Source organism: Xiphias gladius, chromosome 8 (genome assembly GCF_016859285.1).
Source record: "Xiphias gladius isolate SHS-SW01 ecotype Sanya breed wild chromosome 8, ASM1685928v1, whole genome shotgun sequence".
Taxonomy (NCBI): domain Eukaryota; kingdom Metazoa; phylum Chordata; class Actinopteri; order Istiophoriformes; family Xiphiidae; genus Xiphias; species Xiphias gladius.
In genome coordinates this window covers 3,018,857-3,040,163 of record NC_053407.1, presented here as the reverse complement: position 1 = coordinate 3,040,163, position 21,307 = coordinate 3,018,857, and the positions used below count along the sequence as shown (strand labels likewise).

Below are 21,307 nucleotides of genomic sequence, written 5' to 3'. Positions count from 1 at the left end.
TGGTTTTACCTTACAAATCTTATTTTGCTGCCCTCAATTACTGTAAGTAAATTCTTTTGGCTTCATAGGTCCTAAATATGACATGTCTGAGATGTACAGATGTGTGTGTGTGTGTGTGTGTGTGTGTGTGTGTGTGTGTGTGTGTGTGTGTGTGTGTGTGTGTGTGTGTGTGTGTGTGTGTGTGTGTGTGTGTGTGTAAACTCACAGTGGGTTATAGGAAGGCACTGACTTTCTCTCCTTTTTTCCATGCCTGCAGTGTTGCAAATATCCATCTATATGAGCATTTTTAGTTCCTTTCTCAGTTTATGCCAAAACAATAGAAAACCCCTAGCATTTCTTTTATTAGGCATGTACAGCCCATTTGAGACAACACCTGTACACTGTGAACACCTAGTGGTTTACTGTTGTATTTAAGCCTGATGTGTCGTTAACAGAGTATAAAGTGTCATGAAGTCAAAGACAGACCAACATTTTTGGGGGGAATGATCCATATTCTGTGGTAGAAAACACTAGTGTAGATGAAATGATAACACAGAGCCAAATACATTTCATTCTATTTAAATTATTATGGATTTTGCGTAGGAGTAAGGTTTAAGAGCGTAGAATAAAGAAAAATAAAATTGCATACAACAGCGCATCTTATATGCATTTTTCACCAGTTTAGCACCGACATAAAATTTCAAAGGTGTCTGTAAAGTTTCTATTGGTTTTCTACCTTGTACTCTATACATCATTATGTACAAATTTTGTGTCTGCACATGTAAAGACCACTGTATTGTGTTGCCTATCTCTCAAATACTCATTAATTTTCTTGAGAAACCCAGTGAACCTCAGGTACTGAAACATACATTAACCATGAACATGGGTATTAGGGTGAACAAGTTGGACTTTGATTGAAGTGCAACTGTTAACACATAAGTCTTATGCCCTGTTCACAAATACAGACTCAAGATGCAAGTCATTGTAAATTGAACCTATATATATATATATATATATATATAATATAATATAATATATAATATATATATATATATATAATATATATATATAGGTTCAATTTACAATGACTTGCATCTTGAGTCTGTATTTGTGAACAGGGCATAAGACTTATGTGTTAACAGTTGCACTTCAATCAAAGTCTATATATATATACATATTGGCACCGCCCAACAAGACTCAAAAAATGTTGCTTGACGCGGAGGAGGTGACAGTTTCAACATTACAGTGTATGGGAGTGACCAACCAGTGTTTTTTTTTTTTTTTTTTTTTTTTTTTTTAATTTATTTATTTATTTATTTTTTATTCCCACGACAAAGTTGTCTTACACTTCACTGCACAAAGGAGCTTTAAACAAAGTGGAGATAAAACTGATATTAGTGGTCGCTGGCTTCAACATCACATACTGCAAAATGTTTGTCGAACACATGGACACAGTGGCCAAGAGTGAAATTTATAGTGAAATGATAAAATCTAAAACATAAAGTAACAGTACCACAAGTGGAGAGTAAAGCAGACAGACCTGCTGAATAATATCAGTTACACAGCAATGTCCATGTAGAGTTTGCTAACATTAGCTATCATTAGCCACCATAAGCTACTGATCACACCAGACCAAGTAAGGCTGTAGCACCTGAGTGTATTGAACCGAGCAACGGTGTGTTTTACTATTTATGAATTTAACTTTTCATTTGTTACAGGAAAAATGTGTTAATTATTTTTTCAGAAGTCTCACTTTAACTACTCTGTGCTAACAGCCTGCCACTTTTGAATTTGTGTGGCATGTATAGTGTTACAGCCCTGCTATCATAACTCTCCCACTTCTATGAAAAGAAAAAAAAGTAGCCTATAGAAAGTATATACAAATAGGCATCCTGATGTGGTTGGATAGTGTGTCATACAACCTTGTTCTCTTTGAGAAGGTTTCAGCCCAAACTATGGCCGTAGACCTGATCTCTGCAATCTCTCAACTAGGACTGAACAGAACAATTTGATTGGTTATGGGGTTTGCAAGGCACAAACGTACCCTATAATCATAATATGTCAAATTTAAAAAAGGCTATATTATGATTCACAGGTGCAAATAGTATACTTTATAGTATCCAGAAATGTATGAAATTAAACCTTCACTCTTGAACTGCAAGACTATATCCTAAAATATTGGTTGACTGTGCTTGAAAATGAAACTAGAGTTTGTTTTGTGGAATCTGTAAAGTGTGGATGGAGATGGTAGAACAGGACTTCTGTAGGAGAAAGCTCCTCAGAACAATTAAGAGAGTGTGTGTCATTGTGTACTTTATTCACATGCTCTGGTTCTGCTTCAACAAAGTATACATCCAGATCAGCCGATCACACGGCAGGTCACTCTGCTCGTCAAAACAGAAGCACCACAAGATAACTGGGCTGCCAGACTTTGGTGGTATAGTTTTAATGCAAAATAAATGGAAGAGAAACAACAAGCCTTCAGGACGGGCTGCAGTTCATGTTCATATTCAAATACTAGTAGATCCTCCCAGTTTTGTTTAAACAATGCAGCTATTAGGCAAAGATTAGAGTTCTAGTCGGGAATGATAGCGCTCTGCCATATTGATTTATGATATATAGAATAGATTAGAATTGAACTTATTCTCCCAAATCTGCCTTGTTATGTGCATCTGTGAGTGATGGATAACAGTTAAGAAAGCTCCTTACATTCAAGGGAATTGAGACTGCTGCCCTTGCAGCGGTCATTCTGTATTTGTGACTGTTTTTAGTCATGTCTTTCAGGGAAACAGGGGATTGTTCTTAACCATGCTGGAAAAAGCGGTATTTGGCCAGGGCAGTGGGAAGTCACACACACACAGCAATCTTCTATAGCTGGGCACCATGAAAACTCATCTCTTGTGCATGGAAAGTTGAATTTCAAGTTTTCATACCTTAGTTATAATTTACATCTCCCATAATCAGGGGTTAAAGTGGGATTTGGCAGGTGAGGTAACCCTAAGATCCGGTGTAGCGAAAGAGGAAAAAAGGATATGTTGAGTGTGGGGGCGGGGCAGTGGGGTAACATTACTTTCTGATTTTTTTTTAAATTTTTTTTTAGTGAGGATCTCGATGGCATCAGCTGGAAGGAATGCCAGGCTGAAGCACATGAAAATTGAACTTGCTTGATATTATAACTGTCTATCAGATTTATTTACTTATTAATTGAAAGTGCAGGAACACCCTGTCCATGATCTTCTTTGCATTTTAAGTTTCACGGATGTCCCAACGTGGCACTTTCGCTACTAGTTTGCATGATTTAGTGATTTATGCACAGCTGTTTTGCATTATGGTAGCAAGATAACATACACTGGCATAAATTAAATGTTCACGTTATATTGGCATCTCTTCTTTGCATATTATATATAGTATGCTACCAGGTACTATATGTTTGCTAATGTTACTATACACTTGTGATGGCTGCTTGTTAACTTTGGACTCAGGGAGATAACATAGCTGTCTGTTAAATGTGAACCTATGCAAACGAATAGCCTGGCTCTGTCCAGATTCTAAAAATACACCTACCAACGTACCTACCTCTAAATCTCACTAATTAACGTGTTATATCTTGTTTGTTTAATTCGTACAAAAACTGAAGTGAAAAATTGAGAAGTTGTCATTGTATAGGAAGTTATATGCTGGAACTATTTCTTGGGCTGAAAAAGGAAGTCACTGCAACCAGCCAAGAAATAGTTCGAAACATCCTTCCTGCTCCATTCTTCATTCTTCTTCCTTCATACAGGCGATCATGGCTTTTAAATCCAAAAGCATGTCTTTTTCAATGGATATCTGCACCAGTGCTGACAGTCTTGTCTGCCTTGTAAGTTTTGATGCAGTTCAGCATGGAAAATGTGACAAAGGAATTTACTTACGTGACACGGACACCTAGACAGTTGAGTCTGTAGAGTTGTTTCATGCTTAGGTGAAGTTCCTTCTAGTTCAGGCAGAGTTTGATGTCAGACGGGATTTTTCCTTCAAAATCTGACGTAGAGTACATCAGAATCAATTCTGTTTTGAGCTAAAGTAGATCAAAGAGAGTCCCATGGTTCTCACACTTGTGAAGGCCACTGTTAGGGAAAGTGTGACTGTAGGGACCGGACAGCTGTGGGCCGAGAAGAGAAAGGAACGGAAGCTTCACATGGTCTTTGAATCTGTCTCTTATCTATGACAGAATATCATTAATAATGTCACTGTCCAGTCCTTGGTTGATTGAGCGAATGTCTCTGTGTGCCTGGATACGCCCTCTGTTTGGTGCACCTGTTCGTAATCAAGCATCAGGCCACTCTTTCTCAGTATTTTGATAAAACTCATCCGGCTGAAGTGCATAGGTCTTGTTCTGCAGAATTCCATAAAGCACATCTTAAAAAGGAAAAAATGTCGTGATGAAAGAATACTTGTAGGACTAAGAACATTTCTAAGTAAAGATAATTACATTTTGACAAGAATATTGCAAAAAAAAAAAAAAAAAAAAATCACAGGTATTTGTGAGAAATATATAGCCTGATGGTTCTAGTTTAATATTTAAAAGACAAACATGTTAGTGGTATAGATCTTGTCAATTGAATCATAAGAAAGTAATCTCAAACTATTCCTTTGATTAACAAACCTTTTTAATTTGTATTAAAAACCTATCATGAATTAGGCCTCCCTTGGAGCTTAATCTGTGTATTTCTATGTCTTTGCTAACGTAATAGCTTGGGCGACAAAGTAAATACAGAAGAAGAAAAAATAAAGAAGTTAAAATAAGAAACTGAGTTCTAATTAGAGCAAGACAAAGCACAGAATAAACCTAAAAGTACAAAATACATTGAAAAATACATTAAATATATTGCAATGTATTACAATTGTTGTTTTTTATCCTCAACAGTAGCTATGGACCCTTTTGCATGGCTAACAAGAAGTCATATAAAGTCCGGAAAAACTACATTTCCATTACAAGCAACTTTATTTCTTAGTGTGGTTTTGGACTACAGTCAACAACAAAGTAAGAAAAGCTTCAAAGATGAGAACAAGCATGTATACTGACTGAAACGGATAAAGATAATGAAACATTGGACATTTAGACCGGGATCAGAGATCAAGTTGTGTTTGAAGCTTTTTTGTGATTCCACAGAATACCTCATTAACCAAGTGGGTGTTGTCAAAGGCAGGAAATTATGTGTGTAGAAAATTTTAAAAAGAAACAGAAAAAGCAGGGTGGAGGAAAAGTCAAGTTAGTAATGAGAGGGTGATGATATGAAAGATAGTCAGGGAAAGGTTAAATGATATTCAGCCTGTGGCGTCATGTGGGAACCAGAACTAGATTATTTGAACCCTCAGTTTATGATATGTGACACATTAAAACTAACAGATGAAGTCAACATTGGTCTCCTCTCATTGGCTGCCTTTAAAACAGTCTGTCATTACCTTTGGTGGAGGTTTCAAAATTAGTCACTGGTACTGACTTCAGCAGACCCTGTTTACTGTACAAATGTTAAGCTTTACATACTGGACCAATCAGATAGCTCTGGGAGGTGTTTAGATGATGATCTTACACCCAATTTGTTGCCAGTAGTCATGTTTTTTTTTAGGAAATTTAAAAATAGTTTGACCAATCAGGTTTTGGTTTCTGATTGAAAAAGAGAACTGGCAATACTGTACTATCCAGCCTACTTGATATGACGTCTTAAGATTTCATTCATCTGTGGCCTTGCCAGACCACAATGAGAAGTGAAACTATGGCCTACAGCAGCCACCCTCTAAATGTCAGACTGGCAAAATCAGACCTTAATTTAGAAAATATACACCCTTAAAGTTTCTATTCTTGTAAGCCAAACTCTTAAGATGGCATTAAGCTGTATCTTACGCAACAAAGGTATTTATCTGTTCAGCTTTTGTTATATTAAAATTTGAAGATGGAAGGCAAACATGAGAGCCCCTGGATTCCTCAGTCAAACATAGGTTAAACTGTTCAGATGCAAAATTACCATTTTCAGTCTGTATGAATGAAATGATGTGCATAAGCAGACCAGTGCCAAACAGTTTTAGAGTTACTTCTCATTATCTCTGAACTTCAACCTCTTGGTCTGACAAGTTATTTTTAACATCTGGTAGATGTTGCAGGTGAAGACTCACTGTGTGGCTTTGGAATATTAAAGCATGAACCACTTTGGGATTATACATATTGTTCTTATATATTGAGAACGAGAGCTGCGGTAGACAATTTGCTCTCTAAGTCCTGCTGTTTGGAGGCTCATTTAAATAACTGAACAGTAGAGGGACGTGTAGATATGTTCACTCCACTGATTCACTATCTGATGTATCTGTGTTTGGGCAGATCTGCCATGTGTCACAATACTAAATGTTGGCCTGCTGCTACAGGGAATAACCACGGCTCATAGCAGTACAATTTAGATGCCTATTCTCCACTGTAACCTTCCTTGTTAATCAGAACTGCACATACCAGGTTCATCACAATTTGATTTATAGTTTTATTTAGGTTAATGTTACATTTGGATTGAAGTGTGGAACTACTTACAATTTCCCAGCTGCTACACTCCCTTTCACTGTCTTACTGGTAGGCTGAGCTGCCAGAAGCTGATGTTACTCCTTCTACACCCATTATTATTGTGTTGTTGGTTTTGTTGTCACTGGTTTAATTTTTCTTTTTGCTGGTTTGTCGTTGATGTGTTTTTTGTATTTTGTTGAGATTTTTGTTGTGGCAGTCACTGTTTGGTTGCTTTTAGTTGTAGTTGTTTCTGTTTTTCGCCAGTGCCATTTTGGGCTGTTTTTATTGTGTTGGTTGTTGCCATTTTATTGTTTCTGTTTGTACTTGTTGATGTCATTCTGTACAGTTGCTAAGTATTCACTCCCTTGTAACCATTCCAAGAATTTTTTTTTTAATCAATGGCCTTTTTACAGTTAATTTATCAAGACATGTATTGATCACATTCCCCTTGCTGTTAGTAACGATAACCAAGAGGATGACAAAACTATTGTATCCAAAATTCTAAAGCAAACAGCTTTCCAGAATTTGTTCAGATATATTTTTTTATCGCTCTTTTTTAAAACTTGTTGCTAGACTGATTGTATTTATGGCATTGCACTACAAAGGTTTCATTCACCGATTAGCCACAACATTAAAACCACTTACCGATTTTAAATGTTTTGGCTCATCGGTGTAGTATTGTTGTACTTGCGATTTGCTGCGTTTGTATGCAGCAAATATTTGTAAAAAAATTATTCACGTGAATAATTTTTTCAATCATCAGTGGTAGGTTATTGATTTAATAGTCATTTAATCTTCAAAAATCATGTCAAATGCCCATCACAAGATAAAAGAGCCTAAAATTATGTCTTTGCATTTCTTTTTTTTCTTCATTTTTGGCCAAGGGCCCCAGACCCTCAGGGTCACCATATGATTAATATGTCATATGTATTGCAGTTTTTTTTGGTAATGTGTATCATAAACGTTTCATATTTACTGAAAAGATATACAAGTAGGTACATAAGTATTTGGACAGTGACAGAATGTTTGTAATTTTGCCTCTGTACATCACTACAATGGATTTGAAGTGAAGTCATCAAGATGTGATTGAAGTGTAGAATTTCAGCCTTATCTCAAGGGGCTTAACAAAAATATTGCATTAACAGTTTAGAAATTGCAGCTATTATTATACGTAGTCCCTCCATTTTAAGAGGCTCAAATGTAATTGGACAAACCAACATATTTATAAAGATAAGGATTATTTTTAATAGTTGGATGAAAATACTTTGCAATCAATGGCTGCATGAAGTGTGGAACCCATGGACATCACTAAATGCTGAGTTTCCCCGCTTGAGATACTTTGCCAGGCTTTAGTGCAGCTGCCTTCAGTTAACGCTTTTTTGTGGGTTTTTCTGCCTTCAGTTTTGTCTTAAGTAAGTGAAAAGCATGCTCTATTGGCTTGAGGTCAGGTGACTGGCTTGGCCATTAAGGAATATTCAATTTCTTTGCCTTGAGAAGCTCTTGTTTTGCTTTCTCAGTATGTTTTGGGTCATTATCCATCTGTACTGTGAAGCACTGTCCTATCAGTTTTTTGAGCAGATAGTAGCCCTATACACTTCATAATTCATCCTGCTACTTCTGTCATCAGTCACATCTTCAATAAATGCTATAACACTGCCTCCACCATTTTTGACAGATGATGCACTGTCTTGTTCCTCCAGCAGTCATGTAGTGTTACATCTTGATAAGAGACATTGCGGTAATTTGTAGGAGTTGTTATTAATTTATTAATTGATTTTAGTCAAGAGTTAAACACTTTAATTTTGGGGTTGAAAAGTTCCTTGGAATGGTGTTTTCACAGAAAATAGCAGTGTCAAACCACAAAGCACCATCAGTAAACAGCTATCTCAATAAAAATGCTCTCTATTATCTCTTCTGTGTTGGCCTGCATTACTTGTTGATAGTATACTGCAGGTCAGCAGTGTGTTTTTGTCCTTCAAGTTTACAAGCAGCAATTTGGTTGTTCCTTAGCAATTGGAGAAGTAGAACGGCTTATCATTCAGGGAAGTGACTTTTTATGCCCGACGACGTCACACACAAGTTAAGCAGCTTCGCACGAGTTTCATGTTGTGATTAATCCCCAAACAGAGCATATGACATGTTTATGTTATTGTGTGATCAATCTGTTGGTCACAGTGAGGTTCTTCGAACAAACTGAGCTATCACATCACCTCTGTCACCCTTCAAATCTGGGTCACTGTTGAATGTGTTTTTGTTTTGGAGCTACTGTTGTGTGATTATTGGTAAATATGAAACCGGGGGAACACAGGATGTGAAATGATAATGTTTGCTTGATGACGGGAACAGGAAGAAATGTGCACTCAAATGTCCTCTTATCCACTCACTATCTGTCTTCAGCAGGAGGGTTGTGGTTGTCACGCTGTGTGATGCAAGCAAAGACAGTGGCTGCAAAAGACCATGAGAGTTTCATGTGAACCAAACTTCATTCAGTGTCTGCACTGTCTCTGTCTTGGTATGGTTACATATATAACATCTGCTTTATTACATACTTGTTTATTACACAGGTGCTTATGCAGATGTTGTGTTATGTGACCTTTCTGTTCTTTCATAGCAAGAGTTTTGTTTAGAATATGACTCATAATTTTTATTATGATATTAAACATAAACATGAGACTAAGAGGAAGAGAGGAGAACGGGAGGAGAAAAGGAGAGAGCAAGCTGAGAAGCAAAAGAAAAGGGGGAAAAAGGTGAAAAGAAATGAAGGGAAAAAGTGGGATAATAGAAGTAAAAGAGGATGAGGAAACAAGGCAGGAAGGAAAAGTCGAGGAAATTAGGAAGCGGTGGAGTAAAAGAACAGAGTGGGAGAATGACAGGTAAGATAGGGTGGAGAGGCATGGAAGGAAGGGAGGAAGAGAGAAGGAATAGAAGGACCAGAGAGGGGTGGGTGGATGGAGGAAGGGTAAGGAAAGGAGTGCAGGAGGAAAAGAGGATGAGTAAAGGCAGGAAAGAAAAAAGGAAGAGGAGGATGGTAGAGGAAAGAGGGAACAGATGAGTAAAAGAGGATGGAAGGATGAAGGAAATATGGAAAAATAAAGTAAAAAAATAGAAGATGATTAAACAGAGGGCAGAGGAGAAGGTAAGAAGGAGTTAGGAGAGAAGGAAAGAGTGGAGCAGATAAGCAAAAGAAAAGGATGGAAGAAATGAGGTAAACTAAAGAAAGGAGGTAAAAAGAATTAGTAGAAGAGTATAAGGAGAAGACGGAAGGAAGAGAAGAAAGTAAAGAAGGAAGGAGGGAGTAAAGGTGCAAAAGAAGGATGTAAGGAAGGGAGGACTTTTAAAATGGCTATTTACAAGTTGAGTTCGGTGTCCTATCTAAACTTCTCTCAATATTAAATGAAAGATAGTAAACCCTATTCTATATCATCATCATAACATTGGTAATACTAATATTGTGTCTATTGTTCCAAGTGTGTATGTAGTAGACTGACCTTTTAAAATAGCTGCTTGACCTTTACAGTGTAAAGGTGACCCAGGTAGCAGGAGCTAACCACCTGATAGTTGCATCCATTTTAGCTCATTCTGATTCAGTCTCCTGTTTCCCTCCTCAGTCTTCCTCTTTCACCTTTTTTCTCTTTCTTCTTTCTTTGTCCTCCACTCTATGGCTATTGGTGTTTTCCCTGCCCTGCAGCGCTCGGTGAGCATAACATATCAGGGAACTGATAGTGTTGTTGATGAGTGACTCAGCATTTACATGGGCTGACACTTGTGGCTTTCCAAAGTCACACCATGTCTGAAAGTTAAAGGAGAATGCAGGCCTTTTTCCATATTTTTCTTACTGAAAAGTTATTTATTTTTTTCTTCTGACTTGCACACTACCCTGTCTGTAGCACTCAGCCTGAAACCCACTGGTTTTTACTGAAGATGTACAGTAAATTGTTACAAATTTCATAAATATATAGTTACTTTTTTTTTTAAAGGCTTAGTAATTCTCTAAAACAGCTGGGCACTGTAGTTTTTACAAATGTTAACCAAGAAGGAAGAAAGAGTGCATTTTTTCCAGACTATTTTCAGGGATGGATGTGTTATGGTGAGTATTTCTGACAGTGGTATGGTGTATCTGGGATTGAGTCAAAATAATCTATATTGTGTGTGTCCATGTTAATGAAGGAACATGTCACCCAGTGCAGCAGTATGGTAATAGTTTTTGGGTGCATTCAGCACATATAATATCACCGGTCTTATCCTTTTAACTCTTCGACATTATGTTCAGCACTATTCAGAGGGTTACAGTACTACTATATCAGTGTTGCATGCACTGGTAATCCACCGCAAATAAAATTTTATGTATTATTTTCATCATCATTTTCATCATGTTGCTTATTTTGACCAAATTATATTCAGTAACACTTTATAATAATAATCAATCATTATTAGGCCATTAGTTAATGATAACGAATCACTAACAAAACATTTATGTACATTTGGAAATGACTGATTAGTTCATCTTTAACTAATGGCATATACTGTACATGACTTTTGACTTATTCAATGCAAGTTTACCTTATATTCCATTTTCAATTGAATTAAACAGAAAAATGGTGCAAATCCTCATTTGAGAAGCTGGAACTAGCATTACTGCTTGATAAAATAACTTGAATAGACTAATATTCATGTCGGTTAATTAAGTGATCAAGTCAATAACTGTTTCCACACTACTTAATTCGCAGCTCACTGTAGTGAAATTAATGGAAGCCAATGGCTACTTGGAATGACAAAAAATACATGTTTGATATCTTGCAGACTGCAAGTTGCACTTTGAAAAATGGTTTGCAATGATATGTGATGGTGAACATAATTTATAGTAAATGATATACAACATAATACTGATATAGTCCATGAATACAGTGAAGAACAAAAACTGCAGTAACATTTGTGTATCCTCGAAATTTTTTACGAATTGTGTATTTTCCCATCAGTTAAGGATGAAACCCTGAAAGAAATCACAACAATTTTCATAACAGTGAGACAGAGTTGTTCATGTTTCATGTGTCCTTACATGGAAAATGTCCCCTCATTGTTGCTTGCAGTGATGTGGTATGATCAGCATTGGTGTATTGAACATTTTTGTAAATACAGTGCAAAGATCATGCTTACGTTGTATTATAAGTTTTTCCTCTTCTTTCTTCCATCATTGCTCCCTGTCTGCGTGTCCCTGGAAACCAACAAAAAAAACATAACATACATCTTCATCCTCTTGTTTCTATGGTAACACAGCAGTGAGGAGAAGAGAGAGGAGCTGTAGCATCCTCCAGTCCTCTTCCATGAAGAAAAGCAGAAGAGAAAGAGACAGAATGAGAAACAAGAGAAGGGCAGAGGACTGGGAGCAGGAAAATTAGAAGTAGAAAGAAAGAAAGAAAGAAAGAAAGAAAGAAAGAAAGAAAGAAAGAGGAAGAAATAGAGTGAAAGAGATTAAGAGATAGTGAGGCAGGCAATCACTGTATGCTCTTGTGCAGGATGGAGTATCTATGGTAACCTCGGCTGGTTATCAGAAAATTGAAGTTCCTTCTGTTTGTCTCCCTTCTCCTTTGTCTCTGTCTGTTCAAAAATGTAATGCCATTTATCTCCCTCCTCAGCACCTTTTTATTTTGCAGTTTGTCTTGTTAGTATGGCGTTTGCATCCAACTTGAGCTAAAACTTGATAAAAAACACTATTTGGCAGTGTACACGCGGACAGAAAGACAGACAGATAGAGACAAAGACAGGGGTTGATGTTTACTCTTCCAAGGAAATGAGACATCTCGTCCAGAACCAATATTTGCCATGGATTTTGTCTGTAATGAAAATCCTGTATGCATGCAGTGTCACAACAGCGCGCATGCGCGTTTGCATGTGCATGCTTGTGTTGAGGGGGGTGATACAGAAGAGCCAGTTCGCTCTATCGGCCATGAAGGGAGGTGTAAATAAAGGAATAGCATGTTTGTTCTTCAGCGGGGGGAGGGAGGGGAGGAGCATCAGTGCGAGCTGCCTGTTTGCTCTATGGAGAGTGAGATGGATGCAAATGAAGAGAACCACCTGTCTGTTCAACTACACTGCAGAGGGACGCCATGGCAAAAGCAGGCGTTCGCTGCTGCGTCCATGTAACTACTTAGATGTGTTTGTGTTGAGAGGAGCCATGACTGTGTGTGTGCTGGAGGAGGCCAGAGACGGGCTGTTTATCTGTCTGGAAGTAGCAGAAGAAGAAGCAGGAAGACACTGGTGATACCAGAACAGCCTGTGGGGGCCTGTTTTCCTGAGACACTGACTATAGCTTGACAGTTCTAATTCATTCATATTATAATGATAGTAATTATTTGGACCTATGATGTGATGGATATTGTATATTTACATTTGTATAAATAAGTTTTAATGTGACATTTTGTTTAGATTCTCCACAAGTGCAAATCATCATAAACATTAATAATATCATTATCATCAGTTATTATATATTTATTATTATCAACCATCTTAAGATTTTCCTGTCTGACAGGAATTCAATATTTGAATCTCAGTTTTCAAAATATTGGCCTCAGTTAAACAGGACAGTATGCCTCAGTATGCCTTTTTTGGCATCAGACTAACACCCCCTTCTTGTCAACAGCAAGAACACACATGTGATATACACACTGCTGCAATAGGCAGGTATCAGTATCTTCACTGTCTACTTAGGATAAACATTCATAAATGTCATTGAAAATCATATGTGGTAAACACTCCTGATAATCTTGACTTTTTCTTCAGTATCAAAAGTAATCCAGTGATTGTTGTTTGTCCATCCATGGTTACAGCAAACACGAAGAGTCTTCAAGCATTCAACTTAGGTGTTTTTCATTGTAGATAATGGGTGACAAAGTTCAGTCCTCCATAGTAAAGATGCATTCTGAAGTTAAGCTGAAGCTAATATGAGGCTTTTACAGTCTTTGTTAAATAAATCAATTGAACATACAGTCTTTTTAGTAACAAATTCCTTCTTTGTGCTTACACACATACTGCTTCCTTGCTGAGTTGTGGCAGAGAGACAGCAACACAAAGCCAGAGACATGCAAAAACTCTCTTGAAAATTCTTTATAGTCCTTACACAGTGAATTGTACAGATGGAGATAATGGCACTTTTTTTTTTTTTTTTGGTGTTGTAATTGTGTGAAGAATGAAAAAAGATGCCTGAGAAAGAAATTCAAATCCTACTTACTCTCTCACCTCTGCACACCTGGCCAGTTGCTGCATAAAATGGGTGTGATTGTCAGATTGTCTGTTTTAAAAAGTTAAAAAAAAAAAAAAATTGGTTCCGCTATCCAAAGCGGGGTTTCAGAAGCTGTTAGTCAATCTTACAAGCAAGGAGACTGCGGCCTTCAGTTACAAAGGGCACTGGAAAGACAATAAAAATATAACCACATGAATGCGGAAAATTTTAATAATGAAAGGCTCCCTCTCTCCTATACCACCCTGTTGAATGCACACACAAACACAGACATAACTTAGCTCTCAAATCAACAGCACACCAATTAACCAGATCATCTCATAGCCTTTAAATAACCTTAACTCCCTGACTCAGGCCAACATACTGTATGTCATTACATGTCTCACTTAAACTGTTTTACTGCACCCAGCCACTTGTGCCCAAAACATAGCTACAGCAGTAACAAAACGCAACCACATCTTGTCATTTTACATATCTGATTGTGTACAGATGAAACTAATTAGATGAGAATTACTAAGCTTTAGACGTACTGGTAGGCATATTTTCGACTTTGGGCACAGTCAGGCTAGGCCAGGCCCTGCTTGCAGTCTTTATGTTAAGTTAAGCTAATTCTCATCTAACTCTCAAGAGAGAAATAGGCTCATTTGTTTACACTTACACTTATTCATTTTCTCCAAGAAAAACTAAGCATATTTTCGAACATCTCAGACTATTGCTTTAAAAAGCGGACATATGTAATAACTCATAAAGAGTAGAAATGGGAAACTTTCTTAAATATTAAGGATGTATATTACTTTGTGACACTCAAAAAAGCTAAATCAGACAGAGTACAGCTGGCTGTGGTTCCTCTTTAATAGTCTTTCCCAGTTTCACTCTGAATCAGCCACTTCAAAAAACATAACAAGTCAGCAACAACACTTTATTCAGTTCTCACTTCATATCATCCAGTACCCTTTTTTCTATTTATTTGTCATTTTTACTTTCCCGAGGAAAACCTGCTGTCTCCTAACCCAATTCCCATAATAAATATTTGTTTGCAGGCCCAAACACGACAGTTTAAATATTTCAATCCTTAGTGTACTCACTCTGTTTCAAATGAGCTGTCTTGGAGATTCCATGAAGGGATATTGACGTGGTTACACTTCTTTTATTATCACTGCTGTTGTCTGTATCTGTCACTTGGTGTTACACTTGACTGTGAATAGTGAAACACACTTTAAAATTTATGTTTATCCACCTATAACATGGAACACAAGTGTGTTAGAAGCTCTCAAAGATTTTCTCAAATACTTTTTACAAAGAATTTAATTTGTTCTAGAATTGTAACCACATTACTGTGGCCATATCCAGCTTTAACTTTCGACATTCTTTCAGTTACTGAGAGAGTTTTACTTTTCTCCTCTTTAAAAAGTCAGAGATACAGAGAGAAAATGTCAGCCAGAACATGCGCAGCATCCTCTGAACAAGTATCTCAAGTTTTCTAAATGAAAATGGCCTCAGAAAACAGAAGGTAAAAGAAAAAATGTTGATAGCTGGCAGAAAGCACTGCTGCCTAACTAGAGTGCAGCAACATCCACTGCAAATGACGTCTGCAGGGCCCATTTGTGTGGACATACAGTTAGTCTCCCATCAACAATAACTGGTACTAAGTCATGCAGTGACGCTAATGTCTGGGAAATCAACTGGTGATTCATTTACTGCAATTTCAGCATTACTGACATACACATGTATTATCATAGACACACTTTGGCATTAAACATTTCTCTTCAAACTTCTGGGGGTTAGAAGATATACAGACTCAGTTTCCTTGTGGTTTTCACTCCGCCTCGTTATTTTTATCTGTTTAGATTCTTTTTACTCCCCCCTCTTTCTCTCTAAAGACTCTCCTGTTCCTGAGTCCGGAAACTTGTGGTAATTTGTCAGCGTTGCTGTAATCATTTTGAGACTAGCAAACAGGTTGTGGCCTGTAACTCGGCTGCATCTGCATCCAGCTCTCAAAATGGTTGGAGTGGGATCACAGCTCTACTATCACACCACACTGGGTTTTGTGTGTGTGTGTGTGTGTGTGTGTGTGTGTGTGTGTGTGTGTGTGTGTGTGTGTGTGTGTGTGTGTGTGTGTGTGTGTGTGTGTGTGCGCTGACTCGATCTACATGAACAGTGCATTTCAAGGTGATGTTTTTGTAATTGTGTCATTAATGGCTTTTGCTAAATTGATTTTCCACTTTGTTTCAGTTTCAATGACTATTCACTTAGAACAACATAAAATGTCACCACAGCTGATAAAGTCAACTTTGTGTACTGTATAACAGCATTTGCAAATCTGGTGTATTTGGAGGTTTTGTTTGGCCTTGTGTTTACTTAGGGCAGGCTAGCCCAGGATATGTTTCTTTTTGTCTTTCCAGCTGACTGCCAGTGAAAATAAATACCTTTTTATCCTCCATCTGTATTTAAATATACAGTATGTACTCTACTGTTCCACAGTTACAGACTAATATCCTCTTTCTTTCTCTCTTCTCTCAGCCTACCGGTTACATGGAGACGTCATTGTCGTACAGTTCCATAGAAGACCTGCAGCTCCTCTCATGGGACAATGCTCCAAAGTACTGTGTCCAGCTGAGCTTCCCTGGTGGCACCGTCCTGCTGCAGGTAATACATGAGCCTGCAGCCATATTAAAAATAAATTTATCAGATCATTTTAATGTTTGTTTTACATGAAAATATTAGGACAAATCCTGTCAGCTGTTAATACGGGTAGGGATAACACAGGCTTGAAAATAATTTGTGACAATAAAACAAATCGTAAAACTACCTTGATATTTTTGGTGGCTAGCTAGGTAGCTATAATGTCCATACAGTAATAGCTTATTTTTTTTGCAATAGCGATGGTCACAAACAAAATGTTGGCAAATGTTGGGAAGTGAATTACTCACAAAAACTTCTGAACCCACTTGTTTAAGCAGATGTAATGTCTGAGGGCAAAGTAGAGCACTGCCAGATAACTGACCAGATAACTATTTGATCAGTTGCCTTTGATGAAGGGTTACACATTGAGTGGAGAACTTTGGTCTGTATGTTCCCTGTTGTGATGTATTTTTACAAAAGTAGAATTGAGATTAGATTACACAAGTAGATTTGTGGTGAATTTGGTTGTTAATTATTTTTCCATGATAATATTACATCATCAAAAAGCTTGATTGGGCTGTCTAGTTTGGTGGCTGTTTTAAACTCAGGACAGATCCTGTACTTGACACCTTACACCATGTACCTAGTGATCTCTGAGAGACTGCCCTGAATTCCTGGGAAAAATTAATCTCCACATTAACCAGAGCCATTCAGTGAGCACATTTGGTTCTGTTACCCACTAGCCCAATTACCTCTGATACACAGTTCAACCAATTATGGGTGATGGGGGTCAACACTGTATACCCACCTTCTCAGTTGTGTTTGCTTATGCCTGCTGCAAGCTGTTTGGGCCACTGCAGGACGGATTCATTTGGTGCTTTGAAAGAAACCATTGCTGGTTCATATCCACAAGCCCAGATCAGTTAGGGTTCCTGCACAAGTTGTGGAAAACTGGTGAACCTGATGTAGTTTTCCGGCCATGGAAAATCAGAAAAATATTTATGTGTAATGGAAAACTGAAGATGTTAGAGGTTTAGATAATCCCAAAAAGTTTGAACACTGAAATCCCAACCTGCCAATATACTGGTTTTGGCTATAGCAGCCAGTTGCTCATCAACACAAACTGTACTACATACTAGAATGACGAGACTCAGTTTCAATATATCCTGACACAATTTCAGTCTCTTGAAAGAAAACTATCTAAAAACAATTAAACTCCTTCACAATAGCACATGACTATAACATGTGCCATTTTCCACTCTAAATACACTGCACCTAGACTGGTCTGACCTTAATGGGAGGAATGACAACATTATTTCTAGTCCGGGTTCTTTGTTTTGAAGACCAAGGTCATTTTTAACATCCCTGTGCAGTTGTGTCATTTCAGTTTACAATGTACTATATCTGAGGTGTCAAAGAAGTCATAAGATAATTTTTTAATGACATCAATTAATTATTTCAGCCATTTTTTGCATTTTGCCTCTCCACTGTGTAAATCTCATCTTGTTTAAGTTGCGTCTCTTAGATCAAATATTATAATATCAACATTTAAACACCTGATTGGCCGATGATAATTATAAGTTTAGAATACGCCAGCCTCCAGTAAAACACACACTGTTAACTGTATTACACAGTCCATCAGAGATGGTTCCCAGTAGGCTGTGCCACCAAGGGATTTGATATGAATATATTCTTGTGTCTAAGCCTGAAAACAATAGAAACCTGCTCAGCAATAGATGCCAGTTAATGGTAACCTGATAGCTCTATGTTTTGGTGCCAATTATGAAATGTCCATGTGGTCAGGTCGGCCACATCCAGGATGTGTCAGGCTTGGCTGAAAATGAATTGTGAAGGCCCTGGATGTATCTGTCATGTTATAAGATTAATATAGCAGTAGAAGAGGAGGTAAACTTCTTACTTAAGCCTAAGTTTACTTTAAACTTAGGCTTACTTCTATTTTCTCATTCACCTTCTTACTAGGAACCATGGGTTGCTACAAGAACTAACTTTTCTGGCAAAGTTATAACAGTTTTGGTAGTTTCACATGAGAGATTTTCTCTGATTTTTGTCTTTTCTCTGCTCTTCTCACTGGTGTGAATTGGGTGGCGCTCAGCTTGAAAAGGTGATGAGTTTAGCAAAATCCTCCACATCTGTGGGGATGTTTGCTTATGTATATTTATTTATGTATATATATTCTTTAATGTTATATATATTATATTATAAAAATACTAATATAACATTTAATATAATATTTCTTTAAAGCATATATTTTTAGTTTTATTTTTTTGATAGGGGACAACATAACAACCTGTGAACACAACACTGACGTGCTCATCTTATGAAGTTGTTGCGGTGAATGAGTTAGCAAATAATTGTTTGCACATCTATCAGGATGCAACAGTAGCTTTGATTTGGAGTTTTTCAGTCCATCAGTTAGTTGCTAACTTTGTCAGTGCTCCTTTTGATGCTGGACAGGTAGTTTACAGTGGGTGTATTGGACTTTTTCACTGAATACAGCTGACTGCTGCTCCTGCAAATTCAATACAATTTTAATTATATAGCGCTAAATCATAATAAACATTATCTCAAGGCGCTTTACAGAGTGAGGTCAAGACCTTACAATTTTATAGAGAGAAACTCAACAGTTCCCACCATGAGAAGCACCTGGGGACAGTGGAAAGAAAAATAACTCATGGTGGGCATCCATCTGCCTCGACAGGTTGAGTTGAGAGGAGAGAAACTGAGGAGAGAAAGTGGGGAGAGAGGAGAAAGGGGGGAGGGGAAGAGAGAGAGAGAGAGAGAGAGAGAGAGAGAGAGAGAGACCAGGAACAGCTGTGTATACTGTTGTATTCAAGCACGGTCAGACTGGTTGTTATAATGATAATATAAAAGTGACACTTATAGGTGTAATAGCGTTATTAATAATAACAGCAGCAATGATAGCAGCACCAATTAATAGTAATAATAACAATATTAAAATTAATAATGAGGATGATGATGTTATAAAAATATAAAATATTGATAAGTGCAGCTTTAATGTTTATAAAAGTAACTGCGCATTTTCTTTCATTAATTACTATTGTTAAACCTTCACAGCAGATACTCGTAGGACTGATTTATAATTGAAGTTATTACAATGTTTGTGAGTCACTGGATGTAGTTAGAGGGACGATGCTGTATTCATGAGGCAAAACCACACTTATAATGTCTGCAAATCTGTCTTGCAGAATGATTATTTGTTGAAAAATATACTGTATTCAGCCCTAACACTTTATAAATGACTGTTCAACAATCATTTAATTTAATGTTGACTTACATTGTTACAGAGATGAATGTTTAACCTTTTACACAAATGCAAAAATACTCTTTGTCTCTTTCAGGATATAGCTGACTAAGTGACAATGAGCAACTGTTTCTATTACATGAAATCCAGGTTAACAAGTTGTTTGTGTCTCTCTGCGTGTGTGTGTTTGCATTACTGCAGGCTGCAAACAGCTACTTAAGAGACCAGTGGTTTCACTCCCTGCAGTGGAAGGTAAGGTTACAGTTTGCCTATAACTATTATTTGTTGTTTTTTTTCATCAGACCCATCAAAGCATAATGCTGAGGCCTTTAACCCCCCTCACCCCACGGACAGACGAACACACACACACACACACATACACAGACAGAGAGAGAGAGAGTTTTTGTACTTCATTTCAGCTTCATGTGTTACTTATTTTCCAGACTAAAGATTACCCCACATAAGTTTATTGCAGAATGATCATGTTGAAACACCAAAAATAGATTTTTGTTGTGTTACAAATCTTCAGACTGGCACACAATTTTGTGACACTTTACAGACCTTTAGGAAGATCATACTTCCAAACCTGTCATTACCTGAGCCATGCTGTGCTCACTGAGCTAAATAAAGCAATGCAAAGAAGTATGCCTGAAGTGGTTCAGAGAGATAGGGCTCAGAGTTACTTCCTGTGAAAAAAAAAAAAAAAATTCTGTGTTTAATTTTCACCATACTCAACATTGTTTTTCAGGCAATAATGAAAAGCTGTCACATAGGAAGCACTGCCCATATATACGAAGGTGTCATGATAGGTACTTTACACAGCTCAGACTCTTCAAAAACATTTCCCGTTTGTGTTTTCACTGCACCGTGTTGAATAAAAATTTTCCAACAAGCATATGATAAATGATGACATGTAGGAGGCCCAAAACAAGAACAAACAAGAACAAACTTCCTTTGAAAAATATTTCTTAATGATAAAAAAGTGCTGGTTTCCCAGAACAATTCAGGCATCAGATACAGAAGATATTCCAAATGCTTTCTAGGTAGTCACCATGGTGTACTGCACTGTGTTTCCTGCAGAAAAAGATCTACAAGTACCGTAAGGTCCTGAACAACCCAAGTCGCTGGGACGTGGTGCTGAAGGAGATCAGAGCACTGGTGGACATGGCTCTGACCTCACCGCTGCAGGATGAGTCTATTCACCAGGCTCCACTGCACATCATCTCCACCCTGCTGGCTGAGGTAGCAACACACACACAGACACACACGCACTCTCACAGACTCACACAGACACGCACACACATCCACACATATGCAGACGTATGCATATCTGACCCTCCCTATTATTTTATATATTATATATATGTATATATATGTATATGTATATATATGTATATATGTATATGTATGTATATATATGTATATGTATGTATATATATGTATATGTATGTATATATATGTATATGTATGTATATATGTGTATATGTATGTATATATGTGTATATGTATATATATGTATATGTATATGTATGTATATGTATGTGTATATATATATGTATGTATATGTATGTATATGTATGTATATATGTATGTATATGTATGTATATATGTATATATGTATATATATATGTATATATATATATATATATATATATATATATGT

General features: G+C 37.2%; 1 protein-coding gene across 1 annotated transcript in view; it reads left to right on the top strand.

Annotated features, from left to right (window-relative positions):
- The window catches only part of LOC120792808 (c-Maf inducing protein), a 44,201-nt gene that overhangs the window by 6,357 nt on the left and 16,537 nt on the right, over positions 1–21,307 (top strand). Inside the window, exons 2-4 of the mRNA XM_040132165.1 lie at positions 16,260–16,385; positions 19,846–19,896; positions 20,725–20,886. Of these exons, the coding sequence (XP_039988099.1) occupies positions 16,260–16,385; positions 19,846–19,896; positions 20,725–20,886 (339 nt within the window). The remainder of the gene's footprint in view (positions 1–16,259; positions 16,386–19,845; positions 19,897–20,724; positions 20,887–21,307) is intronic.